The following is a 13,785-nucleotide window of genomic DNA, read 5'->3' on the forward strand; positions in this document are numbered from 1 at the left end:
CAGCATGAGTTCTCTGGTGGGAGGATGTGGTATCATTCAGTCCAATTTATGTGAGAAGCAGAATTTTAACCCAATTCTGGATTCAACAAGAACCAATAAAGAAAAGCTAAAATGCAGCTCATTACACCCTTTGGACATGTGTTGCACTAAACTTCAGAACATTATTTTCTTAAATCCTTGCCGGCATATCAGGATCTAATCACCTCCTTGAACTTCTTCTCTTACTAATCACATACTAATCCTACAATCACATTTCTAATAAAATGTGATTGTTAATTTTATTTGATTATAAGCACATATCTTGTCTTTTAATGTGGTATTTAGGTGCTTTCAAATATAAAAGAAATCAACATTTATTCACAAACTGAGAACACATGTAGAATTTTAAGTCTAAAAGGATCACAGGGGAGCTTTAAAATCTCTCCCGTTGCAGCATTTAGAGAATGAACAGCTTGAATATTTTACAATAATGTGCCCGTCTCTGAAAACAATGGCAGCATGAGCTTTACTAGGAGTGCTTTACATTCATGCTTAGTGGGTTTTATGGTGGCAAACAGCAGCGGCTGCATGGGTGCTGTAGTAGGTGTCTAAACAGTGATTTGTTTTCAGTGAATTTATGCATCTACAGAACAAAACATGAATAAACCCTCTGCATTTTTATTTAACTGTTAATCATGCCCGACCGTCCTAACCTTTACTCTCCGCAGCAGTGTCTTCCAGGAGCTTGGTGACCCACATTCAAGCTAAGGTGAAGTGTTATATAAACTGTAATACCCCTTGTAATAATCGTTTCTAATCATAACGAAGTTAAAGAGATTAAGGTTGTTTGGTAAGCAGCGCGCCTCTCTCTCCCCTTACAGAAAAACATCCCATGGACCACTGCAAATCTGAGGATTTGTCATAATGTTTCCTAAATAAAAGCTCAGTTTCTTTTGACAACCAGTCTGTAAATGTCAATAACAGAAAGAAAATGCGACACACAAGTGCTCCCTGTAAGCATTTTATTAGTAGTACTGGTAGTAGTATTAATAATAACACTGTCAAGTCATAAGAAGAAATATATGAAAAAACATATTACATACTCTGTTTTTTTTTTAACTTTTGGTCATAACAAAAATGTAATAATTTATACAGGCAAACAGGAAAAGCAAACTCTACCGACTAAAAGTAAGAAAAAACACCCTCGTTGCCATCACCACCGTCATCTCCATCTCCATTGCTTGGACTATGGTGATGGACGGTCAAGCTGAGGGTGAGGAAGGTGCGAATGGGGTCTAGGAGGAAACTGGAGGAGGGCTCATTGGTTCAGACTTCCCGTTTTCACTGCTCTCGCTGACCTGTCTGTTCAGCACCATTTGCCTGGCGATGCAGGTCACCTGACCGTTGGCCACTGTGTAGGTACTGTTCCTGCAACACAGAAAAAGCCACAGATTAAAAACCAACAACTACAAGGAAAAAAAAATATCAAAGGTAACTGCCCTCCACAAATATTACAATGCTCACTTTTGATTTTCAGAGCCGTTCTGCATGCCGGGCTGGTTCTGTTTAGCAAAGAAAAACGAAGTCCACCAGTGGTCAGAGTCTTGCCGTGGAAGTGCTGCAAGGAGCAAAACTGAACGTTATCTGATGCGGAGAGGAGAAGATTTTCCTTTTTAAAAATTTTGCATATAAAATCAGGTCATGCTAAATACCTGGATGGTGTGGAATGGCCTCTCCTGTGTACTCGGCACTGCTGCAAGAGCTGTTACTTGATGTGGACCCGATGCGCCCTGGAGAAAACACAGTTTGGCTTTTTATTCAAGTCTTATTCTAGAAGAAAAAATTAATTAAAAAAAATTAACTTTCACAAAAATGAAATGCACATAAACCACATGGGACTCACTTCTGTAATAATCATGGGTGGCGATGAGGGAGCCACTTGATGGAATTGCTGCCATTGTTGCCGACCTTAGGTGGAAAACCGCTCAAAGATGGAAAATGGTAACCTAAAGGCAACACAGAAAAAAAAGTTTCTTTATAATGTTATTCCCTTCATGTTGTACCACAGAGATACTGCACATCTGTGCTGCACGTTTCCAACTGTGCTTAGTTTAAGGGCCTCGAGTGCAGAGTGCTAAAACAGAAACAGCTGCTTCAGGGAGTCTGGTTTCCCATGACTCAAATAACCAAAACATGTGTGAGGACATGTCAGCATGACCTGCATGAGCTGGCTGCGTGACCACTGACACAGAAAAATCAGGTTGTTCTGCCAGGTCACAACAGAGGCCTGCATCCAGACTTATTATAGCTTCCTATATTAATTTTATATATATTTATTTAACTTTTACTTTTAGATGCCAGGTCAGCAATCCATTACAGATTTCAGTTCATTTTTAGTGCTTTAAAAGGTTTAACTTTGTAAAAGTACTATTATATTATGACAAATGCAAAACTTTCCCATTGATTGAGGCAGCCCAGTCACAATAAGCATCTGCAGGCCAACTAAAGATATTTCTTCACATTTAAGTTTATTTTGTAAGTGCATTTTTGTTTCAGTTTGTTTTATTCCACCAAATATACTTACTATTAGTGGTAGTTAATTACTATATATAGTATACTAGGAATATTTGTAGTTTTACATTTATTTATTTAAAATTAATCCTTTTGAAAAAACAAACAAACACGTATTAACAGCTCAGAGAACCAGCTGAAGGCTGTAGAGCTTAATACCAGGTGAGCAGCAGATGGCTGTAGGGATTTCATGAAGCAGGTACAGGTCTGCACCTGATAACCCAGATTAACACCTGAGCTGACGCACAGATGCACCAGCAGTCCAGAAGGCAGTTTCACCTGCCTTCTGCAGTAAATATTATCATTTGTATACAAAAATGCACGAGATACAGATTTACATTAAAAAATACCAAAAAAGTATTGGTGTAATTATGACCTTCACAGCCTTCAAAGCTGAGGCATCACGGGTATACCTTTAACAATAGTTTAGTTTGTTTTTCCTTTTCACTTTGGTGCATTAATGGCCATCATATTTGTGTTGCTTTGTACACAGAGAAAGCCAGAGTGTGCTCTGGAGTAATTAGAATAAAAATGTGCATGTCCAGTGATGTGAGATGGTTTGTAGGCAACTTGAAAAGACTTGGAGAACACTACCTTTAACTTACAAATAATGAACTAATATTCTATATTTTTCAATTAACATTTTTTGTTTTCACTAAGTTTACATATCAAGGTTACAATTAAACATACAAATAATTAGCTGCTGATATTTTAACGCTTTTCTAGTGATGTTATTTGGACTCACCTGCAAGAGTGGGTTGGTGTCGTTGTCACCAGGTGCGGTTGTAAGGTGCGGATGGCTGGAACTAGAAAAGGTACTTGTTGTTTCTATGGCCCATTTGTAAAGGAACTATCCGTGATGACCACGTCGGTCACTACGCTGCTGCGCTTCTGGTTCACGCAGAGTCACCGAGGGCCTTTTATACGAGCTGGGTTTGGCGCGTGCCACTGTGGAACCACGGGGTGTGGCCTGTGGTAGCTCGAGGCCACTGAACGTGCGGAACCTTCTAATCGGTGACACCAGACTGAGGAGGAGGAGAAGCAGGCTTGGAGCGGCTTATGTTAACCCGCTGCTGGCACAGACTCGTGGGATAATCCACATTAGCCAGCCAGTTTAGAGGTGAAATGGGAACAGGCAGACAGTGCCAAGCCGTTTTCAATAACAGGTGACATTTGAGTTAGTAACGAGGTAACGGACGAGTGGTTTTTAAAGGGTTTTTCGACCTTGAGTTGAAAGGCATTGTAAAAGCATTTCGTTTGTAAAGACTCGTTCATAAATTTCTTAACTCAGAGCATGTATCTAAGTAGAGATGGTAACCGAACTTATTACCCCTCCCGTACTGGAAACCATATGAGACAACAATGCAGCATAATTCTGTCTCAGTTACAATATAGCATTTCTTTGAGTTCGTAAGGCTGAAGGTCTCTTTTAAAGGGTCTGGACTCGCTCGTTTACCTAACACTCCCTGGTGGTCTAGTGGTTAGGATTCGGCGCTCTCACCGCCGCGGCCCGGGTTCGATTCCCGGTCAGGGAACACGACATTTTGAGCTTTTGGTTAATCACAGCAAACATTTCTGGCACAACTTCACCTGCTTCCAAGGTGCGTGGCGAGGATGAAAAAAATCACAATGCAGGGACTCCAGCCACACTTCAAGAGAAGAGGAACAACTTTATTGACTGACTAACGCGTTTGGGCTTGTGGCCTTCAACAGGGTCACAGTAACACATAGTAGAAGTGTGCTTAAATAAAAGGCAGGAAACAGAAAAAAAATTCAAATTAACCAATCACGTCTTCATAGATAAACCAGCTGACATATAACAGGTTGGTACTGGTTAATTGGTTAAGCATCCCTGTAAGCCAACTGATTAGACTCAAACGTATCTGTGAAATTCCAGATGAATATAATAAGAGCAAAGAAAAGATGTTGAACAAATTTAAAGAAAGAAAGTAGCCTACAAAGAGGACTGGTTAAGATCTGCAGGAGAGAAGGCGAATTCAATAAGCAGGGTTTCTATTTAGAAACTAAGAAATCTCCAAAACTTAAACCTAACCTTGTCTTTTGTACAACCTTTGCACCAAAAACCAGGAACATTAAAGAAATGATTTTAAAACACTGGCATATCCTTTAAAATGACCCAAACTTATTAGGTACCTTTAAAGAACCACCAATGATAACCTATAGAAGTGGAAGAAATATTAAAAATAGGCTTGTTAGAGGTTCCCAGGACCGTAATACTCCAGATAAAACCCTGATAAGCCATAACCTACAAGGTAATTTCATATGTGGGTCATGCATAAATTTTCAATATACCAAAAATGTTAACTAATTCAAAGATCCCATAAGTGACAAAACCATTGCCATTAAGGACTTTATCACATGCAGAACTAAAAATGTAATTTACATGATACAGTGCCCATGCAATAAAATATATAGGAGAAACATCCCGCCCTCTGAAAGATCGAATTAATGAACACAGAAGTTCAATCAAGGGGAATGATCTAACCAGCCCTGTTGCAAGACACTTCAATGATAAACATCCAAATTCACCTTTATTCTTTCTAGGCATTGAAGCCATTAAACTAAACCAAAGAGGTGGTAACATTAATTTTATCCGTAAAAAAAGACAAGCATTTTGGATAGAGTCTGCACCCTAGAGGTATGAATGAGGATTTTTCTATCAATGAGTTTTTGTGAACTGTACCCTTTTTACTGTTTTTATTCTTTTTCTATTCTTTGTTTTGTCAATTATTCTCGCATGGGTAATGTTTATTTATTTATTAATTTATTTATTTTATCAACAAAAGAAAAAGTAGCTTTCTAGACATCTCGTTTTAAGTCTACATTTTAAGTTTACATTTTAGAGATTTTACATGGACCTTACCACAGATGTGGTTCCATGTTATGATGTACTCTTGTTTTTTAATCTAACTGCTGCACTGACTCCTTTTTTCGTGAAATGCTTTCCTTTGTAATCATTTTATAGTTTTTTTTTGTATATTTGTAATATTTTTCTTATGTATTTCATGCATGTATTATTTTAAGATGGTTTATCTATGAAGACGTGATTGGTTAATTTGATTTTTTTCTGTTTCCTGCCTTTTATTTAAGCAAACTTCTACTATGTGTTACTGTGACCCTGACGAAGGCCACAAGCCGAAATGCATTGGTCAGTCAATAAAGCTTTTGGTTAATGTCATTAAGGCTTATGGTTTTTTATTTTCAACACTTTAATAAATGTTCCGTTATGATAAGCCAGGTATACATATTTATAATGACCTATTGATCTATAAATGATAAACGATCTATAAATATTGGGTCCTTCTCTGTAGGATTTAATTTTTGGGATTGCAGCTTTTAGCTAAAGGCTGATTAAGTAAAGTAGAATGGACACAAAGTAGGTAGGCAGCATAGCATAAACTAGGTGTATCAATACATTTGCTAAGTGTGAAAATTGCAGATAAGAACTTTTTTATGTTATTAGAAATATAAGATAAACGTTTTAATAGTTTCTTAAGCAAAGTCTGTCCCACTTGATTTCCATCTATGAGGCTGTATGTGACCCAAGAATTAAAATGGCTTTGACACCCCTTGCATATCTCTTGCACCACCTAAAGGTTCATACCTGTGAAGTGAAATCATTTTATATTGTCCATGATCAAAAAATATGGACAATGTATTTCAACATCCATTTCAAAAGACTGCACACCATTCTATTGACTTTAATTGAAAAATGATCAATTACAAAAATACTTATAATTTAGAATACAGCTGATTTCTGCATGAGTCTCTGCACACACGTCAAAATAAATTACATTCATGAAACTGAGTATTGAATATTAAAAATGTTTTATGTCAAAATGAGCTTAAGTTAAAAATTTAACATATTCTATCAGACAATCGGTTTTAGATTACAGTCAAAAAACAAATTCACACAGACAGGGAGCAAAATTATTTTCTTTCATAGCTTTAGAAGTTATGAAAATAATTATTTACATTAGACTGGTTCTTCTCATTGACTGTGGCGATGGGATCTTCTTTCAAACCCGGACGTGTTTCCATTAGTTGACGTGCTGCCAGTCACCTTATCCTATGAAACAAGTGACAGTATTCAAAACAAGAAGCACAGAGCTAACTGTTTTATCCATCTGCCTGCTGTTTACCTTCATATTGCCAACCATTTCCTCAAAAGATCTGAATGTAGAGGAATGCCTAAAGAAAGACAAAGGACAAATTAAAAGATGAGCAAAGTTAATGTCTAAGCCATGCATATATGAAAAGATCTAAAGAGACAAAGAGACATGGTGTTTTACCTCATACTCGGCACACTTATGGTGTGGCTCAGTGTGCTGGGAAACAGAAAGCAGGACATTTAAGCATTAAAAAAGACAAATAAGCCTTAAAATTACAAAAAAAAAACAAAAAACATTTTATTTTGCTGCAGATTTTGTAGATTTGTATACTAAGGGTTAAAACTTTTAGAATAAAAGTTTTACATAAGTTCAGAAAGGAAGATCTGTCTGTGATAATATATGTAATAATATAATCATGAATAATTCAACTCTTGTGGGATTATTTACATGTTAGCATCATGAAATTAAAATCACATTATGTTTTTATAAAGTTTTGCAGGCTCATAGATGCCAATGGGGAATTTTAGCCTGTTTGTAGGCGGTTGCTGGCCAATATGATGATATCATAATATCTTATATAGATAAAAAGCACTTTTGTTGCTCGGCTCCTGATCGTGTGAAGGGGTTTTACACAAATCTTAATCTGTGTAACACAACCAACAAAATATCTGAAGGGAGAAAATATCCATTAGCATGTTTAGGCCATCATTGTGAGTGGAGACCACTTTGATAATATAAAGTTAACATAAAACAGATTAATAGCTTTCAAAAGCTTTAAAAATAAAAAAGAAGACCAGTTTTAGTTTAATTTGAAAGTCCAGCTGTAGATGAGGTATACTGGTAAAACATCAGCGTGGGCAGTGAAAGCAAACAAATCTGTCCATGACACATTTTTGGAGTCAGTAGCTCGGTGGCTCCATGGTGTAGAGGGTAGAGTTGACCTTATATTAAAGATCTCTGGCTTAAGACTAGTAGAGGATCCAAACCCAGCCTCTGGGGCATCACAAGCATGCTGATACTTCTGTGGTGACTCGTTGGGAAATGAGAAAGAAGCTGGAGCACATTTAGAAAATGATGAGGTGTTTATGTGTCTGCATTCATGGAAACCACTGCTACTGATGTTCAGCAAAATTAACCAGATACGGCACCAGTTGATATCTAGATGTAGGCACATATTACACATTTTTATAACAGTATATTAATTATTTTATACTCATTTATTTTTCTGTCAAAATCACAGGGAGTTGCTAAAGCTGGGCACACAGGCTCCAGACCTCTGGTCTAGACACTGGGTGGTGAAGTTACTGTCTCCTTTATCTGGGAATCTGCTCAATGATTTTGCCTCTCATCATAGAATAACTGCTAGAAATGCTTACATTTTACATGCAACAAATTTGTTCTTCTCTTTCAAACAATTTCTCCTTATTGAACTATAAATTAATTTAAGTCTTGTTTTCAAAATTCTTGAATTAGTCAAAAAATTGAGAGAAAAAAGGTGGAAAACAAGTTTTTGTTTAAAAAACACTTGACATGTCAAACATCTGGATATAAAAATACTGAAATGAAGAAAACCCCAAAACAATTTAACATCTTCTATAAATCACGCTGATTATTTCAGTTCCATTTCAGTAACTGCATGATGTGAACTGTGTGATGTTCTAACACTCTAAATCACCACTTTCCACTTTTCTTTATTTTTTTTAGGTCACACCCTCTCATGCAGCTCACTTCAGTCTTACCGCTCACAGATCTTACCGTGGTGGGCTTGGAAGAGGCAGAGCTCTGTTGAGTTTGCAGCATGAAGATAAACAGACAGACACAGATAACGTCACATCAGCTTCTGTTTCCACAAGGATTACAACAACAGACTTATCAGCTACTACTGCTGATGGCCAGGTGCTCCATGGTGATTGGATTACAGCTCTTTAGTGGTTGACCATGAACACAAGAGGTACTTCAACCAAAATTTTGAGCCTGTCAGGAAGTTCTAAATCTACTTATTTTACATCTTTTAATAGTTTTCTTCAGGAACTGGCCCAGTGCTGTGGTACGGGGTCATAATATATAATTATTATATGTATTTTTTTTTTTAACATCACAGGCTTTGAATGTATTGCAACTATTTTGCATTGAGCCACAGTTAACAGACCTTGAATTTTAAGATCCACTGCTGGAGAAGCTTTGGTTTTGAATTTTTCTGCATAAAATATTTCAAAAACAAGATGTTAGTAGAAATTCTGTTGAAAAAATAAGTTTGGAAGTAACAAAGGATGAAAAAGCCCCACCCTGACTAGAATCCCTCAAGCAATCTCTTGTTCATTTAATCTGGGTTTTAAACCAATACCAGCACACAGTAAAGACATACCTCACTCAAACATACCTTCAGTTTTAAAGTTTTAATCTTCTTCTAGTATTGATAAAACAAGGAAAATTTATCTGGCAAAAAGTAACAATGCAAATGTAATTTAGTTTATATAATTTGTATTTTTGACTATTCTTTGCATTAAAATGATAAGTAATACAATTATAACATTTTTGAATTTCTGCCACTGATGAAGGAAAATAAGTAACAAACACATATAGAGCCATTAAAAGGTATTTGGATATAAAATACAATTTCCTCATAAATAAAACCACCATGAAACCATGACATACTCCCTACTGCACCCAGAGGTTTGTAAGATAACTGATGAAAGACTCCCAGATTAGTGAAGGTCTAACTGACATTAACCTGTTAGCGATCAGCTATTTTTATTGAATTTCTACAAATCTGACAGACTCCAATGGAAAAATCAGTAACAGAAGAAATCCTTGTCATTTTTGAAAGGATGGTTTTGAAAGCAAATTCTAAGGGCAGTGAAGGATTTTGTTAGTATTGATGTTTTTTTCCTGTGGAGTTTAGAGTAGCTTTAATTGTGACTAATGCAGGATTACATGTTAGCAGCATGTATAAGGATTGCTTCCATCTAAGTCTGTTCAGTCAGTACTCGGTACCATAATTTGAAAGTTTACATGTGCGCTTAACATTATCAGTACCGATGTCGGCTGTGAAATTATACAAGCTGTTTTAGTTGTGTGATATTAAACTTAAAGACAGAATAGTGAATCCTAATGTGAGAGTTAGGATGTAAATACAAAAATAAAACTAACATAATCGCAAATTAAGGAGCCCTTAACCTATCTTTGGGCTCATAGTTTCAGTTTGTATTAGTGTTTATTTTATTCCCTGTATCTTTCCTCTCCCATTCTCTTGTGTGAACTCCTGTATGTCTCCATGTTTCCCTGTCTCGATGCAGGTCTCACTTACTTTTTTAATTTTGTAGAATTACTTTTCTCAAGTGTCTTTGATTATCTTCACCTTCATCTCGTTACCCCATTGTGTCCTATTTCCTTGTGTATTTCGGGTTGTGTATGCCTGCAGCACTTTGGATTTTGCCACTTTAACAATGAATTTTGTTTTGGACTTTTGGCGTATTGGTGTGACTGAGTGGGTTGCCTTTGGTTCGCTCATTCTGTCTCCTGTTGATCTACATTAGGGGCCTAATTCCATGTTTCGTGTTAGTGTTGATCTTTTTTATGCCTTTTAATTTCAGTTATATTTCATTTTCCAGTCCTACTTTTATTTATTGCTTTGATTGTTTTTAGCTGTGTTTTATTTGTTTCACATGTGCATCATTTCCCACTTATTTTCCATTCTCCTGTTTGCTCTCCTGTGTTTCCTCTCGAGTTTTACCCTGTGTTTTGAAAAGTGCTATACAAATAAAGTTCTTATTATTACTATGATTTTGTGTTTCTGCACAATCAGAGTAAGGCTTGTTTTTCTGTTCACTATGTCTGCCTCAGTGTCCTGCATTTGGCTCCTCTCGACACCTAAATGCAATGCTTGTAACTTGCAGTCTTTGATAGTGTTTTCTAACATGTAAATCTGCCAAATCAAATATGCAGAGCCACCCGCTGTGGTGACATCTCGTGAATAAGGGAGCAGCTGAAAGAAAAAGCCACAGTTTACACTTCAAATCACCCTTTCGACATGCTGTCCACTTGTCATGCCTCTCTGTTGGCCTCCTATCCATCCATCTGTCCAGCTGAACTAGCCAAAGACAGCTTTTCCAACACCCCGATGATAGCCTTTGCACTGTGAACTCTTAGTCCTCTTTCATTATGTGCAAGCAAAGCCTGGCATTTGATTTTTAAGCTAAAGGGAACTTAAAGGAAGTACAATCTTAACGACATTTATCCTATTTCTTTTTACTCACTACCGAGTCATTTTTGAACAAAGCTAATTTAAAAAGTAAAAAAAAAGCCTTTTATTATGAAGATTGAGTGGAGGAACTGACTATGGGTGTACCTCATCTGTGCCAGTCTCCTGGTGATGACCACGCCCACACTAGACATTGTAGCAGATGTCACCTGGCCTGCATGAGAGAGACTGTCCCGTGTCCTCACATATCTACAAGGAGAAATTAGCAGTAGAAGTCAGGATCTGAATTAAGAAAAGTCCCTCGCTATTGTAATATATTACATAACAGGCAGGTGCATACAGGGAGCACAAAGGTATTAATTCAGACGTAGTTAACAATAAGCTCATAGACGTCACTGGCGACAGTCCATCTGGCTGAAGCAGATCCCTCACTCTGTCTCTAATGAACGCCTCAGGCTGGTCCTCCTGTTTCCTGTTAATACTGCTGCTCCTTGTGCTAAGTCAGGCTGTGAGGCTATTAACGGGGCACCAATCCTATTTGACACGGAAAATCCCATCCCTTGTTTCTTTGAAGAGATCCCTCTTTAGCATGTGAGTGCAGGACAAAACTTTGGAAAATCCCTGCGTCATAAAACACAGCAAGAACGTTTATTATTTTGTGCATATAATGAGGAACACTCACACACTGGAGTGGCTGATGTCATCCAGAGTTGCAGAGGCTGTGAGATATCTGAACAGACAGAACAAGCACAGGTTGACAGATTATTGCGCTGACACAATAGAGAGCCTACGGCAGTCATTAGAGTACTTTCCATGGTTACGTAACAAAAGTGCACTAAGACTATGTGTGGTAAGTGATCTATCACGACAGTGGTTTAGGTGTTTTAAACCAGTTAAACTATCAATGGTTTTCAAACAATTAGCAAACATTACTATGTTTATGAGGACTAAAGTGCACATACGGGGCTGAGGTCTGGACCTCTTGCCATCCTTTGGATAAGCTCTGTTTGATGTTACCGAGCGGACTCATTCCTAGTTGCCTTCTGATGTCTGCTGCATATTGTTCTTTGGCCAAAAGCACCTGCCTCAAGGTCTGAATTTCATCCTCTGTCTGCGAGAAAGAAAAAAAAAGAACAAGCTGATGTTATACATATCAATTTTTCTTTAGAGCAGGGTTTCTATCCCACATTGTCCCAAATACCCCTATGAATAACTTTACCTTTGTAAGTTCAAAACGTAGAGCATCTAAGTCCTCCTCTGTAAGATCTGTGGGTGAAGATCCATTTCCCAGTATGCTTGGAGAGAAGTGAACAGAAGCTCCACCAAAACCTTAGAAACAGCAAAGAGGAAAAGACCAGATAAATAAAAAAAATCATATAGATACTATCCTATTACCTTTGACTATTTTATTAACAAAATATTGGCTATTGTGGTATAACTGAACCCCAAGTTAACTTAGCTGGCTCTTAAATATATATATATATAATGTATTTGTATCTGATTTAATATATGTTTTAATAGAAAAGATATGCTGAATTAACCAAAGCTACAAACCACAGTATTTAATGCTTTAATTGTGAAGTAGATGGGCCTTTGAAAAACATGAAAATTAACAACAAAATGCGCACTGGATGAAGAGTTCACATTTAATTAAAAACACCTAAGAGAACATATTCAGTGAGAATAAAAAACCCCATCAAGAACAATAAGGGCAATGAACTATAAGATAAAGCCATGTAAAATGGAAACACCTATTACATAACTGTTTAGTTCCTGTTTATTTGTACGGATAAATACAAAGCACATACCAGACATAAATATCATTAGCCTTCAGAACCTCACCTAACTTAGAAATGCCTTTAAAATGCATAAAACAACGACAAAATACACGAAAATGTAGGTATACATACACAGTATAGCATATATACACAGCTAATGCTATAGCTAATATAGATGTTATGTACAAAAAGCCACAGAAAAGCCTTTTATAGATACATATGAAACTTCTGCATACTTTTAACACTTTTTGTACACATACATAAACAGGAGCTGTCCTCAGTGCTGAACTCTCCCTCTTCCTGTTCAAATAACTAGCTAATAAGTAGCTGCTCTGCTAACAGCTAACCTCACCTGTTGCACATTTGTTGCTGTTAGCTGATAACATTAACCGCACAATTTCAACGAATAAACCTTTAAAGTAAATGCATGTCGGTGCTAATTTCACACATGGTCCCATACAGACATGGCGAGACGGTCTTACCTTGTCTGCTCATTGCTGCCAGTTTCACCTCGCAAGTGTTTGACTGGCTAGCTGCTGCCAACTGTCCCCACTGAGCTCAGCAGGAGGCAGGCAGCCAGGATCACCGAGGTTGTTAATGGGCTTACACCCACACACATACACACCACAGGAACAATGATGACCACGAGCAGGATTTTTTTTTAAGAAACTTATAGCACAATTAAACCTTCCTTAAAACTCACGCAAAGGACAAAGAAGTGTCCTATCTAATACGACTTTATTATATAAAGTGGCATTGAACGTTGTCTTGCAAATTGGTGACACAAGTATTTAGAGTTTTTTAACTGAAGTCAAAGGTTTAACCATCAAAACATACTTAAAACGACAAAAGAGAAAGATAATTTTTATGAAGTAAAAGTACTTATGTTGTACAATAACATACATCCCCAATTCTAAAATAACTTGTGTCATTGTGTAAATGTCATAAACCCATATGTTATCAACAGATCATAGAAAGCATATCCTCCTGAGACCCAGCCTATTCATTGTAGTGGACAACAGCTAAACTGAAATATATTTTTTCCTTGGTTCTCAGGATGATATAAAATATTTAAACTGAGAAAATGCTCCATTTTAAGAAAAATAGTAGTTCATATTTAACT

General features: G+C 37.0%; 2 protein-coding genes and 1 non-coding gene across 3 annotated transcripts; 1 reads left to right on the top strand and 2 right to left on the bottom strand.

Annotated features, from left to right (window-relative positions):
• Nucleotides 1-987: 987 nt before the first annotated feature.
• Nucleotides 988-3,455, bottom strand: ppdpfa (pancreatic progenitor cell differentiation and proliferation factor a). Its single transcript, XM_063463134.1, has 5 exons — nucleotides 3,296-3,455; nucleotides 1,883-1,985; nucleotides 1,692-1,769; nucleotides 1,504-1,597; nucleotides 988-1,407 (listed from the first exon to the last, which is right to left on the bottom strand). Exons 2-5 carry the CDS (start codon nucleotides 1,935-1,937, stop codon nucleotides 1,275-1,277), a joined length of 360 nt encoding a protein of 119 aa, XP_063319204.1. The 5' UTR covers nucleotides 1,938-1,985; nucleotides 3,296-3,455; the 3' UTR covers nucleotides 988-1,274.
• A 558-nt stretch (nucleotides 3,456-4,013) lies between these two features.
• On the top strand, nucleotides 4,014-4,085 carry trnae-cuc (transfer RNA glutamic acid (anticodon CUC)). Its single transcript has one exon. It is a non-coding gene; the product is annotated as a tRNA-Glu (tRNA).
• Nucleotides 4,086-6,246: 2,161 nt separating this feature from the next.
• On the bottom strand, nucleotides 6,247-13,271 carry LOC134617998 (tumor protein D54-like). Its single transcript, XM_063463133.1, has 9 exons — nucleotides 13,145-13,271; nucleotides 12,104-12,213; nucleotides 11,847-11,995; nucleotides 11,567-11,614; nucleotides 11,032-11,133; nucleotides 8,439-8,465; nucleotides 6,864-6,899; nucleotides 6,714-6,762; nucleotides 6,247-6,640 (listed from the first exon to the last, which is right to left on the bottom strand). The coding sequence occupies exons 1-9, from the start codon at nucleotides 13,155-13,157 to the stop codon at nucleotides 6,563-6,565; spliced, it is 612 nt and encodes a 203-aa protein (XP_063319203.1). The 5' UTR covers nucleotides 13,158-13,271; the 3' UTR covers nucleotides 6,247-6,562.
• Between the last annotated feature and the right edge of the window lie 514 nt (nucleotides 13,272-13,785).

This window comes from Pelmatolapia mariae, linkage group LG20 (assembly GCF_036321145.2).
Source record: "Pelmatolapia mariae isolate MD_Pm_ZW linkage group LG20, Pm_UMD_F_2, whole genome shotgun sequence".
Taxonomy (NCBI): domain Eukaryota; kingdom Metazoa; phylum Chordata; class Actinopteri; order Cichliformes; family Cichlidae; genus Pelmatolapia; species Pelmatolapia mariae.

What these genes read in the sequence shown, in the direction of transcription:
- LOC134617998 (XM_063463133.1), bottom strand. An exon ending in AGGAGACTGGCACAGATGAG is followed by an intron (nt 8,466 to 11,031) that starts GTACACCCATAG and finishes CAAACTCAACAG; the next exon opens with AGCTCTGCCTCTTCCAAGCC. An exon ending in AAATGGTTGGCAATATGAAG is followed by an intron (nt 6,641 to 6,713) that starts GTAAACAGCAGG and finishes CTTGTTTCATAG; the next exon opens with GATAAGGTGACTGGCAGCAC.
- ppdpfa (XM_063463134.1), bottom strand. Translation starts at nt 1,937, where the DNA reads ATGGCAGCAATTCCATCAAGTGGCTCCCTCATCGCCACCCATGATTAT. An exon ending in CACCCATGATTATTACAGAA is followed by an intron (nt 1,770 to 1,882) that starts GTGAGTCCCATG and finishes TGTTTTCTCCAG; the next exon opens with GGCGCATCGGGTCCACATCA. An exon ending in AACGGCTCTGAAAATCAAAA is followed by an intron (nt 1,408 to 1,503) that starts GTGAGCATTGTA and finishes TCTGTGTTGCAG; the next exon opens with GAACAGTACCTACACAGTGG.